At 35.5% G+C, this 14,316-nt stretch overlaps 2 protein-coding genes across 6 annotated transcripts; both read right to left on the minus strand.

Moving 5' to 3' along the window:
- Window positions 1-230: 230 nt before the first annotated feature.
- Window positions 231-9,164, minus strand: LOC107005038 (aminoacylase-1). 5 transcript variants are annotated; one of them, XM_015203497.2, is made up of 5 exons: window positions 8,264-9,164; window positions 7,396-7,533; window positions 3,471-3,710; window positions 3,280-3,394; window positions 231-708 (listed from the first exon to the last, which is right to left on the minus strand). In XM_015203497.2, exons 1-4 carry the CDS (start codon window positions 9,119-9,121, stop codon window positions 3,287-3,289), a joined length of 1,344 nt encoding a protein of 447 aa, XP_015058983.1. In that variant the 5' UTR covers window positions 9,122-9,164; the 3' UTR covers window positions 231-708; window positions 3,280-3,286. The 5 variants fall into 5 exon arrangements, with proteins under 5 accessions (XP_015058983.1, XP_015058987.1, XP_015058985.1 ...); XM_015203501.2 differs by having other exon boundaries at window positions 231-700; window positions 8,264-9,121; XM_015203499.2 differs by lacking the exon at window positions 231-708 and adding an exon at window positions 2,712-2,968 and having other exon boundaries at window positions 8,264-9,121.
- A 1,627-nt stretch (window positions 9,165-10,791) lies between these two features.
- On the minus strand, window positions 10,792-12,165 carry LOC107004150 (E3 ubiquitin-protein ligase RZF1-like). The gene is made up of 2 exons (XM_015202388.2): window positions 11,120-12,165; window positions 10,792-11,028 (listed from the first exon to the last, which is right to left on the minus strand). Exons 1-2 carry the CDS (start codon window positions 12,087-12,089, stop codon window positions 10,991-10,993), a joined length of 1,008 nt encoding a protein of 335 aa, XP_015057874.1. The 5' UTR covers window positions 12,090-12,165; the 3' UTR covers window positions 10,792-10,990.
- Between the last annotated feature and the right edge of the window lie 2,151 nt (window positions 12,166-14,316).

Genomic DNA, 14,316 nt, shown 5'->3' on the forward strand with positions numbered 1-14,316 from the left:
GCATATTAAATTGGAAAAAAGACAAAATGCAATAATGTGAACCAACATATTTAATCAATAGATGGAGAGGTTTGCCAGCTAATAAGATGAGACAAATCAACTCAAGTCAAATAGCCAAATTTTTTGAAATATTTGGAGATTAGGTTATGGGCAAAAAAATCATAAAGAGGCTCTGAATCTTGATGTGTGTAGTATGAAAATGAGGCAACAACCATCAAGGTAGCAGCATCCTGGAAGCAACCAAATTCCAATCACAAATTGGACATTACATTTATTATCCACTAAATAATATACACACATGTACATCTAGACAGATAGACTTGCAAAGTAAAATAGGATATCAATATCACATGTATACTCAAGAGGTCATTGGTTCGAGCTACAATGCAGGGTAAGGTTGTGTACAATAGACCGTTGTGCACCGAGCTGCTTTTTTTATTTTATTATTTGACATAGGTGGAAACATTGACTGACTAAAATTCATATGGGCTTTTACATCAGAGGATAACTGGTAGAAGCTCCCAAAGAAGCATAGTCTTGCATGCTTTGCCAACATAAGTTATTGCAAGTGGTACACTTACATTTACATGAGTCTAAAGGGTAAAACACTTTTTCCCATGTAGATGATCTTGTTATTTTTGTAATGATGTTATAAAACCATATTGTGTGCACAAATCATCTGTTCCAAAAGAGAGATCCCCTGCAAAACTTTTAAAAAAAACATGATTTCAGAGCTTGGATTAATTCTATGTCAACACGTAGAGTTTCTTGGAAACATGACTATGAAAATCAATGATCAAATCTGCAGTTATGAGATGTTCATACATCAGAAAACTAGCATTGACATGTTCATTCAAGTCCACAGTATGAACAGGCATAAACTCCAGTACACTCAAAGTAAACAAAGGGGTGGAGGGCTAAAACTTCAGGAAAAAACAAGCTACTGGTTCTACTGATATGGAAATCACTATTTCGGGATCATATTTGTAAAGCGACTTAGGAGACAGTAACAGGCAACTCACTGGTAGTTGTTAGCAAAAGATGGAAAGTAACGGGAATCCCTTCCAAAAACAGAAAGCACCGAGTGAGTACACGTTAATTTTTGTCAAAAAAGATCCATACATCTTTTTTGACAAAAATGACATGAAGAATATTTTGATGAGTGTCTAAACCCACAAAGTTCATTTGGTAAATCCCAAATCGATCAAGTAAGCCATGTTGCTAACTCTTCAGACCCAAATAAAATTGTGTTGTGCTTGAATCATCTATGTTAGATCCTTGCATTAGGGTATGTTGGTGTAGTTTCTTTCTCATAGCCTGATGGGCAGGAGTTGCACTGAAGAAAAAGAAGTTAATGCAGCAGCCAAACCATCATATGAATTGGTTAGCAGAAAATAAGAATGTATATCATTTTGTTTCATTTAGAAATCAGAAAAGATATTAGTTTTGGAGGATTCCTTAAAAACACAAAAAGAGAGAGAAAGAATCTTAAGACTTGTCTAAGATTTTAACATTCAAATCCAGTGTTTCATATCTGATTCTTTCTACAACCCTTGAGGAATTCTGATTTTGGGCCATCTTATTTGAAATGCTCAGGTTCCAGTAAATATAGGCAGTTGTGTGGCCTTTGCTTCATCAAAAGCTCAAGACCAATGACCTGTTACAGTTGAAAGGCAATAAATCTATTAGTTCAATTTTTATTATTTGTTGACGACCATGGTGTCCCGGCCAGCTTTCACGCACTTCGACTAATTCTATGGGATACCTGCCACTTCCCACCAGCAACAAGCACTAGATAACTCTGTCCGCCAAGACTAGGAAAGATTTTTGTCTCCGCTGAGTTTTGAACCTAAGAGCTCAGAATTCACAACCACAATCAAGGACTTCTGTTTCACATTATACATTTGCAAGAAGGTAGCCGTCGATGAGGATTATCACAAATATTATAGGGGCTATTTGACGAATCTTCTCTGCTTCCACATTCAGATCGTGAAAGTTTAACAGTATAACTGTTAGTTAACATTCATGTACTGAATGAGGAGGAGAGGAGGGGGAGCAAGACCCAAAAATGATGGTGGTCTATAGTACCTACTTGTGTCTGGTGGGTTATTTGGAGAGAAAGAAACCTTAGGTGTCATGAGAATATTACTAACACTATTCAGAAAGTTAAAGAAAATTGCATTAACATGTTGTTTTTTTGGTGTAAAGAAGATGGTATAGAAGAAGTAGAACAGTTGGTAGATTCCCTAGGATCTATGTTATTATGGATTTAGCTTGTAACTTTTTGGAGGTAGCCAGCATACCCTTAATGCTGAAGAATACAACTTTAACTTTTATCAAAAAAAAAAAAAAAGAACTCATGTGCTGAAAGGATTTATATCAAATGGAAAGAAACTTGTTATCATTAACTGTTGGTTAATGTTCATGTGCTGGAAAAAGTTGTCATGAAACCTGAAATTCCCAAACTTCCTAAACAGACAAACGTGATTATCTCCCCTTGGCACCTATGCTATAGTTATTCTTTGCAGTAACTTTTTTATCTGGAGTAGTCCAAATTATCAGCAGTCAGGCACTTCTTCCTTCTTTTTTTCCAGGGTTGCATTCATGTCATTTGCAATTGACTTTCAAGGAGTAAATTTGTAAGTGATGCTAAATCTACTAGCAAATGCTAGAACGTCTAAGAAACTACTGATAGAGAACTCATCCAGACATCGAAGTAGACAAACTTTTTGAATCAGCAAAATTACAATGAATCGAAGGAAACAAAAATAGTTCACTCCATTTGTAATATCATCTGTTTGCATTACATGATGCTTACACTAATTTGAATGTTCTTTATCGGACTCAATCAACTAGGTATTGGCAGGAAAGGTCATCTGATAAACAATTTGTTTCTGTTTTCGTGTCGGGCAGGACAGCTGAGATTCTAGTCATGAGACACAATCAATCAACCAAGCGATGCATGAAACTGCAAGTTCACCCAAGTAATCTTAGCATGAAAGGGGAACACCAGCCAGCTGATAGAAGGAGAAATCCTCCAGTACTTTTTCCAATGATGCCACAGGTTTTGTAAAGAGAAACACTCAATTCCACTTAAGACAATTAAAAAGATACTCAATGAGAAGTTACAAATTTTATTTTGTTTTACAAAGGTAACAGTAGAATTTAACAAATTTAGATTTGTGCCTAAAGGACCTGGACTAATGTTTATAGCATGTGCAGATTTAAAACTTGCATACCTTGAAATCAAGGAAAACTCAAAAGAGAAGAATATCATACCAAGTTTTCAGAGAAGAATAGCATCAGTGTTCATAGATCCCTCAAAGGAACTTAATGACTTTATAATGCATTCGTACACCTTAATCCCCTCCAAGTAAACAGTATCCTTGAGGTTCTGCCAGGTGAACAAACGATTGGCATCAGAGAAACAAGTGATTACTGATTTGTCATAGATAGAAGCAGAGACAAACCTCATTGTGGTCATGAAGTAAGATGGGGGTATTCTTCATTGGGGAGAAACCAAAGGTAGGAATTCCCAGCCGTCTCATGAATCGAGCATCAGTAGTCGAAGCTAATATTTCAGGTTTGGAGAGTTTTCCACCAGCTCTAGTAACAGCTTCATTGAACACAGACCACCAAGGATTGGAATCGGAAGCAAGTGTCATCAGAGGACGGCCCATGATGTCCCTTAGGAATCCTTTCTCGGTTATCTGCCACATTACAAAAAGGCTGAGAATCAGAAGACCAAAAGTACACCTTGTCCCCTTTTTGTGTTTAGTAAGACAAATAACATATTGAACCCAAATGTGAACTACTTTAAATTTGGTGATTTTAAACATACGAGTGGGAATGGGAAAAAGCATCTACCTCACAATGAAGCCAGCCATTACTTACATTAGAAATGACGTCTCTACACCAAATTAACTTATATATGCTCTATTTAGAGTTGTCACCCTAAATAAAGTTTGTTTTTAATACACAGAATTGACCAGCAGAATGATTACAGAGGACTCATATTGAGGCATAGCTGATTGATTCACAGACTGATGAATAGAAAGATTACTTGAGGCATAGCTGATTGATTGACAGATTGATAAACAGAGTTGTCCCAATATTGTGACAATAGAAAACTATGGACCACTTTAAGAAGAAAATTTTCAGTCATCGAGCAGCTTCAGAAATACAAGAAAATGACCATTGGATTAAAATTTAAGCTCTTATTTCTTTCTAGATTTCCAGCCAAATTTATCCTAATTTGTGAATTCCAAGCCAACATTCTTATCGACTTCTCCAATCCTTCCTCTTTTCAAAACTCTCTCTTCTTAACGTTGTCTCTCCACAGCAGCCACACTCTACCATCACCTTTAGGTCCATATTGGTTGAACCCAAGTTTCAAATTGATCATATAATAGCAATTACTATGACTTTGGAGTGTCATCAGCTGAAAACTAGTGTAAAATCCATTTAAGATGGAAAGGAAGGCCTTCTTAGCTGGGGGGAGATCATATGAGATCATTAAGAAAAATGAAGAACCATCCGCATGCTTCGAATGGATCGAAAGAAAGGAAATATTCATCAAAAGCAACAGATTTTTGGATCTGAAAGTATTGACCAAGACATCCGAAGAACCAGGGAGATCTACCTCGGAAATGGAACAAATGGGAACAAATATATGAATATTACATCATCCCAGACTACAACAGATTTTGAGAATTCAATAGAAACACTGTAGTAGACGGGAGTAGGACAAAATTGATCATAATCAAACTCTGGTGATAGGACATTGCAAACAAATTGACGAAATTCAAGGCGAAGAAATTTCTTCTCCAACTGTAAGCTTCCCTATTCTGCCTTCAAAATCTAGTTCATCGTCAGAATCATGTCAATTCAGATTAAAATATAGGTATCATATCACCTCTTTCTTTTTCTCCCTCTTATTGCTCCAGAATTATGCAGATATAGCCACATTAAGGAGATGTTAGGTCACAGGTAAGTGAAACTTCAGCATATAGAACCTCCTTTGTACAAGTGACGAAGTAGTCTCTAAAATCAAGAAAGTACTTTCTAGCGAAGTGCAAGTGGTGCACAATTTGGTGAACTGGTCGCAGAAGGCTCCAATAAAACGGACTTAGAACAACAGGTACAATCAAATAGGAACATCTATGAGACAAAAGCTTCTCGCTTCTGCTCAAGTTCAGACTGAAAACAGGTGAGTGACATCAAGCTTCACTTGATTAGTGCTATCCAACCACCTCTTACCACACTTAGTAACTGATCTATCACTCCATCTGATTAATGTATCAACACAGCCCAATCGGTTTCACTGGACATACATCTTTTTATTGCTTTTCTAAGTCATACCTCACTGGAGAGTATGCTCTATACATGTGTGGAAACACTGGCTGAAAATCTGTTTACCATCCCACCCTTGTCTTCTTCTCCATCTAGTCTTTACCCCTTTCGCCAGCGTTGGCAGTACACCATTGCTGTCTATCCAAACTAAATACTCATCCCCTTTCATTCTAATAGCATCAAAACTTCCTACCCATTGCCTTCATCTTCTTCCCACTAGTAATCATTATCACAATTACAAGAAATAACAACAATTTTTTACCGGAAAAAAATCAGTTCATATTTTTTTCAGGGAAATAATGGAGCTTTGCTGGAATATTTGAAACTAGAGAAAGAAGAAGAATTGGAGAGGGTGAGAGAAAGAGAGAGAGGCGGAGGGAGTGGGGTGTGTATGCTAAAGAGATGATGGAAATGGTGGATGGGAATAGCTGCAGGGAGGGGAACACTGGGTGGGGTAAAGACTGGATGATATTAGGGCTGATGTAAGTATAAATTTTTGGAGGGGAACTACACTTTGATGCAATATACCTGTGGATATATAGAAGTAAATGTTACCTTTCTCAAAAAAAAAAAAAAGACTGGATGGGAAATGGTGGATTGGATCAAGTCTCACCGCCACCTATAATGGAAAAAAAAAAGACAGAAACCTATTAAAAGAGGCACGTCTGATGATCAAGTCAGGACAGGTACAGACTTGTCTACTGAGTTCAAGTTAATGCCAAAGTACTGCCTCATTATTTCGGTCAGTGCATTCAAGGTGCAGAATTGTGGAGTTGATGGCTTTTCTGGTCAGATGCAGGGTTTCAGACAGGTCACTAGAGGTTGGATTGATCTTTGTTATGAATTCGCTTGCCGGGCTAGCGAGGTCGAAACTATTGTTAATTCAGACCAACAAAAGGTTTTGCAGCAAAGGGTGGATGAGTGCTTGATTCCTACTCCGATAGGTGATTTTCCAGCACTAGCTCGCACCCAGGTACAGATGGTAATGTACAGATAGTGAGATCCAATAGTCCTTGAAGCTTTAATTCTTTAGGACCCAATTTCACTCGGTTCAAGAACTTGAAGTTGGGCAAGATCCTGGGGAAAAGACTGTAACCCATGGTTCTCCCAACTCAGACAGATAAAACTGGAAGATTCACCACACTGGCTGATAGTTCCTTGAGTTGAATCAACACATCTTGGCTTCTTGATGCATGACTTTTTGATTTCACCTCCTACGATAATAACCACACCATTCATACAGGAACAAATTGATATGGATTTTAATGAAATAATGCACCACTTCCCCAACATATTGGTAAAGTAGAAACCCATGGTGCAAAGCGAGTCCATTTTGCTCAGAAACAGGAGCTCAAGCTGACTAGACAACCAGAAAAATACTCTTTGGTCAACATCAGCTACCAGCCTGTCCAAGGACTTCCAAGGCCTACCAAGCCCACAGTCAGCATGAGCTCTTCTTACAGCACACAGAACTTCAATAGAGGGGAGAGTGGCAGATTTGATCAGATCTTGTGGCATAGATGGCAAATTTAGCATGGCCAGCTCCTAGTGACTATGTTTTCTATATAGAGATGATTACTCAATGTCACAATAACCTTCAGCATAAGCAAATCAAAATGGGTAAGGCCTAGGAGGCTTACGATTTCAACAAGTAATTTTTGGCTTACCTGTAACCTTTTCTTTTTAAATCGACAAGTCAGAGGATAGTGAATTCTACACAAGAAACCTATTTGCTGATATCACCAACTTACTTTAAACAGAGATGCAAATATTTCAGTATACCGATGATATACCTCAAAATGCTCTGAACAGTTCCAAAAGCTAACAAGTGCATCATCATTTAATCTAGATGCATTTGAACTGTGACTACAAACAATTGATATACCTTCCAAATCTCAGATATGCAAACTATGCATAACAAGCAAGGTTAGCAAGATATTTCTATATAAATTTTCAAAAAAAAAAAATCACACAGTAATAGTGGGAAGATAAGCTAAGATCTGCAAAATAACATCGATAAGCATAGAGAAAAGCAATATTCACCTTATATGTCATGTTCCTCCAAGCTGGTGCCCATTGCTCTTCGATTATCTTCCTCATAAGTTCGGGGTCAGCTGTTGGCGGCATCCTAATATCAAATCCCGCCTCAGCCTCAGAGGGTTGCATGTTCATCAGAAATCCCTATGCAAGGAAACAATGATAAGCACAACCATTGAAAAGTTGTTAACAGGAACAGGTTCATAATTCGTTACCTAACCTTAGAAGTTATTCCCAATTGGTAGGCTTCTGTCATGATTTGAATTGATTAAGAGACATCTAAGTTGACTGAAAGTCACATGAGCAGAGGTGACACATCATCTCTCTCTTATTAATATAAACAGAGGGAAAATGTAAAGGGAGTGATTGAAGAATCAACTAAGAATTCGTATTTTCTCTCAATCTACCTCTTCTTCTTCTTCCTAGTCTATTCTCTTCTTTCTTATCTTCTTCTTCTTACCTTAATTCTACCATTACAGGTCACTGGAGCTCATGGTTATGGAGTAGTTCTTTTGTTAATTCAATTGTAACCTTTCAGTTGAATCAATAAAGAGTTCCATTTTGAGTCCAATTCCTTCTTCTTTAGAGACTACAGTATTTCCATTTCATTTTTACAAATACATTACAGTTACTTTTGATCATAGTTCAATATACTTTAAAAACAAACAATACAACAATAACTTTTAAGCTAAAGAAAATTTGAAAGACTAATCATTTAAGAAAGTATCATTGGCATCACATATTTATCAAGTTGAAACGAAAGATAATACGGATGACTAAATTTAAAATTCCTAATACAATCAACTACTGCTGGAAAACAAGAATATACTAGAACTTAAATGAGCTAGCTTAATGGGAAACTCAAAAAACTCACAGTTGTTGAAGGAGTTCCAGCATTGAGAAACACCGGGTTCACTGAGATGACCTCAGAATTAGCAGCCACTCCAGCCTTGACCATATCAAACATAGACTCCCTAAACTTAGTAATAACCTCCATACTCTTCATCAAATTCTCCATAGCAGAATTATCATACAATTTAGACCCATGTCCAGGCATTCCAACAGCCTTAATCACCGTATGCCAAGGAGTCCTATCAGCATAAAAAACCCTAAACTCATCATTAGGCGAGGCCTGTCCTTCATCCATCATAAACCCAAGATTCAACTCTTCAAATTCTTTCGACTCCACAAACTTCCCCATCCCATCAAACCCACCAACCTCCTCTTCAGGCACATACAGAACATGAACATTTCTCAGTGGCACAAATTTTGAATCACTAATTTGAATCGCTTTGATTGCTTCCAAATACTGCATACCAATACACTTATCATCCTGCGCTCCCCGTGCAAATATTCTTCCATCGGAAGTCTTGTGAGCGGAAAACGGCGGGTGGGTCCATTTATCTGGTTCAGCAGGGACAGAATCAAGATGGGAATTGAAAAGAATGGAGGGAAGTGTAGGGTTTGAACCTGGCCAGGTTAATAGGAGTAGAGGTGAAGTAGGGGTAAGGTGAATGATTTTGGAGTGGAGATTAGGGATGGAGTTTGCGAAGTTAGTGAGGTAGTTAATGGCGGCAGTGTAGTTTGGGTTAGGATGGGCAGTGTTGATTCTGAGATATTGTTGAAAACGGTGAATGGGTGTGTCTGATTCTTCGTTTTCATGGATGGATTGGGAGAATGAGAGTGAAAGGAGGAAGAAGAAGACTGGAAGACGATGGAGGTGATCGAACATGGTGAAGAACAAGTGCTATGCAGTTGGACCAAATGAAGAAGGATTGTGATGATTTGGTTAAATTTGAATTAAATTAAATTGACATAATAATCATATATCATATTATCTACTTCTAATTCTACTACTTGTATAGAAGTATATTGCAATTTTTTTGCATATCAATATGGTGAAAAATATATCGTAAAATACTAGTTAAAGTTTTTATGATTTGACTTTAAAATGGAAAATATGACAATTAATAGTAGACGGGTGAGTATTATTTTTGATAATTAAAGACCTCTAAATCTACTAATTGATTTACGAAATTTTCACCTTGAAAAAATTTGTATTTTAATTAGCAGAGGTCTTTGATTAATTTCAGCTTATTTGTTGATTTGAGGCTTCTGACATTTTGTATACCCAAATATATTTCTTATTCATATTTTAGTTATTTCATCTTAACAACACAAAAGACAACCAATATGTCTCTTCACATGTGTGGTTCTACGCAATAATTAACAACATATTGACTCTTGAAATCCTATTTGTGTCATATATATTGGGACAAGGAAAATAACATATATTATTTAAAATTACATAAGATACTATAAATTACAATAATTAATAACTTAAAGTATTTAAAATCATATTATAGTTTAATCAACTCTCTAAATTTTATATGTGTCACGTAAAATGAAACAAAAAAAGAGATATTGGGCCTGTGCTAGCACGGGCGCATGTATCTAGTATATATATAAAAGAAAACCTTAAGCCCACATATGTGGCGCCACCAGAAATTAGGATTTCCTATTAATTTATTTTATTATCAAAACTAGTCTTCCCATTTCGTGAAAAGTTATGACTTTTATAAAAAGTTATGTCTTTTATAAAGAATTGCGACTTTGATGAAGAGTTACGACTTTTATAAAAGATTGTGAGCTTTTCAAAGGATTGAACTTTTTCAAATAGTTGAAACATTTCTGATGAAGCACAATAACCATTTTTTACACTACCCTTTGTTGTCTATAAATAGAGGATTTCCTCTCATTATAAAAACTACGAAAATTCTACACCTCTTGATATTTTTCTCCTCCTCCTCCTCCTCCTCCCCCCCCTCCCCCCCCCTCCCCCTCATCCTCCTCCTCCTCATTCACAATTAAATATTTGTGTAGTTTGCTCATGTTGAATGACTCACTAAGACCATTGCTTATATTACAAATTCTGGTATGTCTTTTAACAATCATTAATTTATGTTTATGTTATTAAGGATAAATGGTTAGATGCAATAATTTTCATTTTCCTTTATATTATTAAATTCAACTTTAAAACTTAAAAAATTCAAATAAAGTGAAAAAATATTTGTAATAATATATAGTAGCTTGTAGCTTGTATATATTTGCGATATCTATAGATTTTTTTAACTAGTGTAATAGTCTGGAATCGACATATGAATATAAACCACACTAGGCAAATACCATGTGACAAGCTCGGTTTAGAGGCATTGAGTGAAGATCGATCCCGAATTATCCGTATAAATAACCGCCCTCAAACCAACTAAATCATCCTGAAGGACTATGTATAGTTTGTTGACCAAGGGTTTTATAATTAGTTTGTTTTAAAATGTACTTTTACAGATATACTACCTTTTCTTCGAAATCCATAGTTAAATTTTAGTATATAAACAATTTGGATTAAGTATGAAATTTGTTCATAAAAATTGAAATTTATAGGTTCAACTAAGTATTACAACGACACACAAAGTTCTATATACGCAAAGAGATTGCACGTACAACATGATTGATCTGTCTTTTTTTCTAAATTTTTGCATTTTTTCTTATAATTTCTTCTTCGCGTCACCCCACCTGTTCTTCAATTTGTAGTTTGATTCCGCTAAAGAATATTACATGACGACTGCGCCGATGGTTCATCTGTAGGTACACACAATAATTTATTTTCTAAATCTCAACATTTTGTTTCGTATTGATATTATTATTACAATAGATATCAATTAGATCTCACCATGATTACGCATAGCACGATACCTCGACCTAAATGGCCATAGAGAAGCTGCCATTTGTCTAAGTCTGAAGCAACGCCGTTGTCTGTTCATCCTTTCTTCTTCTTCAACACAATCATCAGAACTATCCACCTGAGCTTCTGAAGAAACCGGCACCGGATTCCGACAAACCGGGCAGGAATTATGTAACCTTAACCAAGGAACAATACAATCGGAATGATATATATGTTTACATGGTAACTCTCTTGCTTCTCCGCCTATTTTAAATTTTTCCTTACACACCGGACATTCGGAATCATCTTTTAAATGTGCGGCAGCAATTACAACTGTCGGAATCGAATTAATGATCGGCTCCGGTGCTGGTGCAGGACCCGGCCGATCATTTTGTGTTAACTCTTCTATTAGATTTTCAAGATCAGGACCTGTGAAATAATCTCTATTGTTATTTACATCGGGTGGACCTAACCGCCGTCTTTGTCCGCGGTCAGGTCCACCCGATGATGATGGTCGGATGACAATCCATGAGCGCGGACGTGCTAGGATTCCGCTCTCTGGTGTAAATTCATCCGTGTCGTTTAGAAATGAGTATCTCCTTCTAGGCCTTAACCAGAAGTCTCGAATTCTCTCTCGTCCACGAGTAGGTAGTGGTGGTGGTGGTACGAGAGTTTCAGTTCCGTCTGAACGACGGAAAATAGGGACCACATTGGCTTGAGAGGTGTTGAATAAATTAGGATCGAGCATTAGAGTCAGAGCTTCGAGAATTCTAGCTTCTGGAGAAGGATCAAATGCAGTGAAGTCTAAGAGTTGTCCAGGGTTTGTTTCATTCATTTCGCAGAGGAAGTGACCGAAACAGCGAGGACAGATGATCTCCGAGGGATTTTCCGGCGATACTCTGACGATAAGATGGCATTGATAACACCAGTAACGATGGAAGGTTCTGTTACCACTGTTAGGGTTTTCCGTTGAAGACATGTTTTTGGTTAATTCTACAAACAAAAACAGGAATATGTGTTAGTTTTATATGTAAGTATGATTTCAAAAAAAAAAATTTAAAAAAATATATATATTCAAGACTGGGATAATTAGAGGGAAAAAGGATGGCTTTTGGTAAGCAGAGAAAGCGATTCTATATTTGTCTGTTAGGTTTTTTTATTTTTTGGCTGCTTAATTATGAAGAAAAGCATCAGGATATGCATATTATTATATTTGCCAATAAATTTTGTTTTATTAAAAAAATTACAACGGTTACTTCCACAAGAAGGAAAAATAAATTTAGATACGTGCATGCCCATTGTATGTGTATTTTACGTTAATTAATGATATAATACATAAACATAATCCTTAACTAGATAGGCTTCAACGGATAACTACGCCCTCCAACTTTGAGTGTACATAAATATACACTTAAACTTGTATAAAATTGAACAAGTAGACACACTTGTCCTACATGATATAATACACATAGGACACCATGTAGGACACAAAATTATCATGTAGGACGAATATGTTTATAATCTCAATTTTATACAAGTTTAAGTGTGAACATGTACATACTCGAAGTTGGAGAGCATGAAGCAAAGTAAAAGTCATATTGATGCATTATGCCTTAATTAATTCATACAAACATTTTGATAATAGTACAAAACACAAAAATATGGAGTAGAATATATGTAGGATAATCTACACCGAAAATAATAGTGCATATATATATTGCCTTCATAACTTATATATATTAGTTACGTGGATTTTTAAATTCCTAACCAAATGTTAGTACTAATTTATACATGAGAGGGGTGTGAGGAGAGAGGCAAGGTAGAGGGAGAGAATTTGGTTATAAAACCCTACATATAGCTACAAATTATAATATTTTAAGCGATTATAATTTAACATGAATACATATCACATATTTATCTTGTCGTATATTTTTATCATTTATTTATTCAACTGAAAGATTTTGCTTGGGTTGGAACTAAGAAGGGAACTTACATAAATATACTATACTATGAAAATATTTATTATTTATAGCAATAATTTTTTTTCCACTTGATAACTTTTTATACATTTATAGTACAAATTTAATACATATTACAAAGTATAATTTATTATTCACATAAAATAAAAGATTTAATGATAGATAATACATTTATCACACATTTTAGTACTCTTATAATTCAAAGTCACTTTCTTACCAAACAAGGATAATATATTTTAAAAATATTTATAATACACGTATAAATATATTGCATACATAATTCACTTTTAATACATATTGCAGATTGAACATAATATTGCTATATATTATTATAAATGATAATAAATAAAAAGTATCACTAAAATCAACAATTATTTATTAAAATATATCAATCCAAGTAATTTTTCCTCATAAGAAATCGAGAGTTGAAGGAGTTGGTTTCAAAGCCCAAAGGTGTTGCTCATGCATCATATAATTTATATAGATTTTATACGTGAATCATGAGCAAGATTCAATGTTATGTTTTTTTTCTTCCAAGAATCTAACATAAATTTTATATAAAATTTATACAATCATATACACATTTCAAAAACTGTGAGTGAAATTCTAAGCTTTGTGAGAGAGATACAAATAATATATAAATTTTGTACAGTTTTTTCATACACGTTATGAGCAAAATTCTAAGCCTCGATTGAAGAGTTCCTGTGCCAAGCCTAAGAGGCTTAGATCGCTACCTCCCTTCGACAATCATTATTCCCCCAATTACTGATTCTCTAGCACCGTCGTCTTCTTAGGCTAAAAGCCCTTACTCCTCCTACACCTAAATCGATGGAACTTTCGATCTATCCTAAAAGAATTGACTTACCTTCCAGCTTTCATTATGACTTTCCTTCTCTAAGGAGATTTTCCATACCTATTTCGTAAAATATACAGATTTTATAGAGCTTTAAAGTACGATTGGGCCTGTTAGTCAGAATTGAGAATTGGGCCTGAAGTTCAGCTGCGAAGGAACAAGGCAGCCCAATAGTCGTTTGGTTTATTTTAGAGAAAAAATCGTAAATAACACTATTTGTTTCAAATTCACAAAAAAAAATAGCGAGATTTTGCTAGTTACAAAATCTACCATCATTAGTAAATATAGTGAAATACATCGTATTCGTGCACATAATAATAGTGTAATACACCGTATTAGCGCGCATAAGAAATTGTAGTGGAATATATCTTGTA

This window comes from Solanum pennellii, chromosome 11 (assembly GCF_001406875.1).
Source record: "Solanum pennellii chromosome 11, SPENNV200".
In the NCBI taxonomy this organism is placed as follows: domain Eukaryota; kingdom Viridiplantae; phylum Streptophyta; class Magnoliopsida; order Solanales; family Solanaceae; genus Solanum; species Solanum pennellii.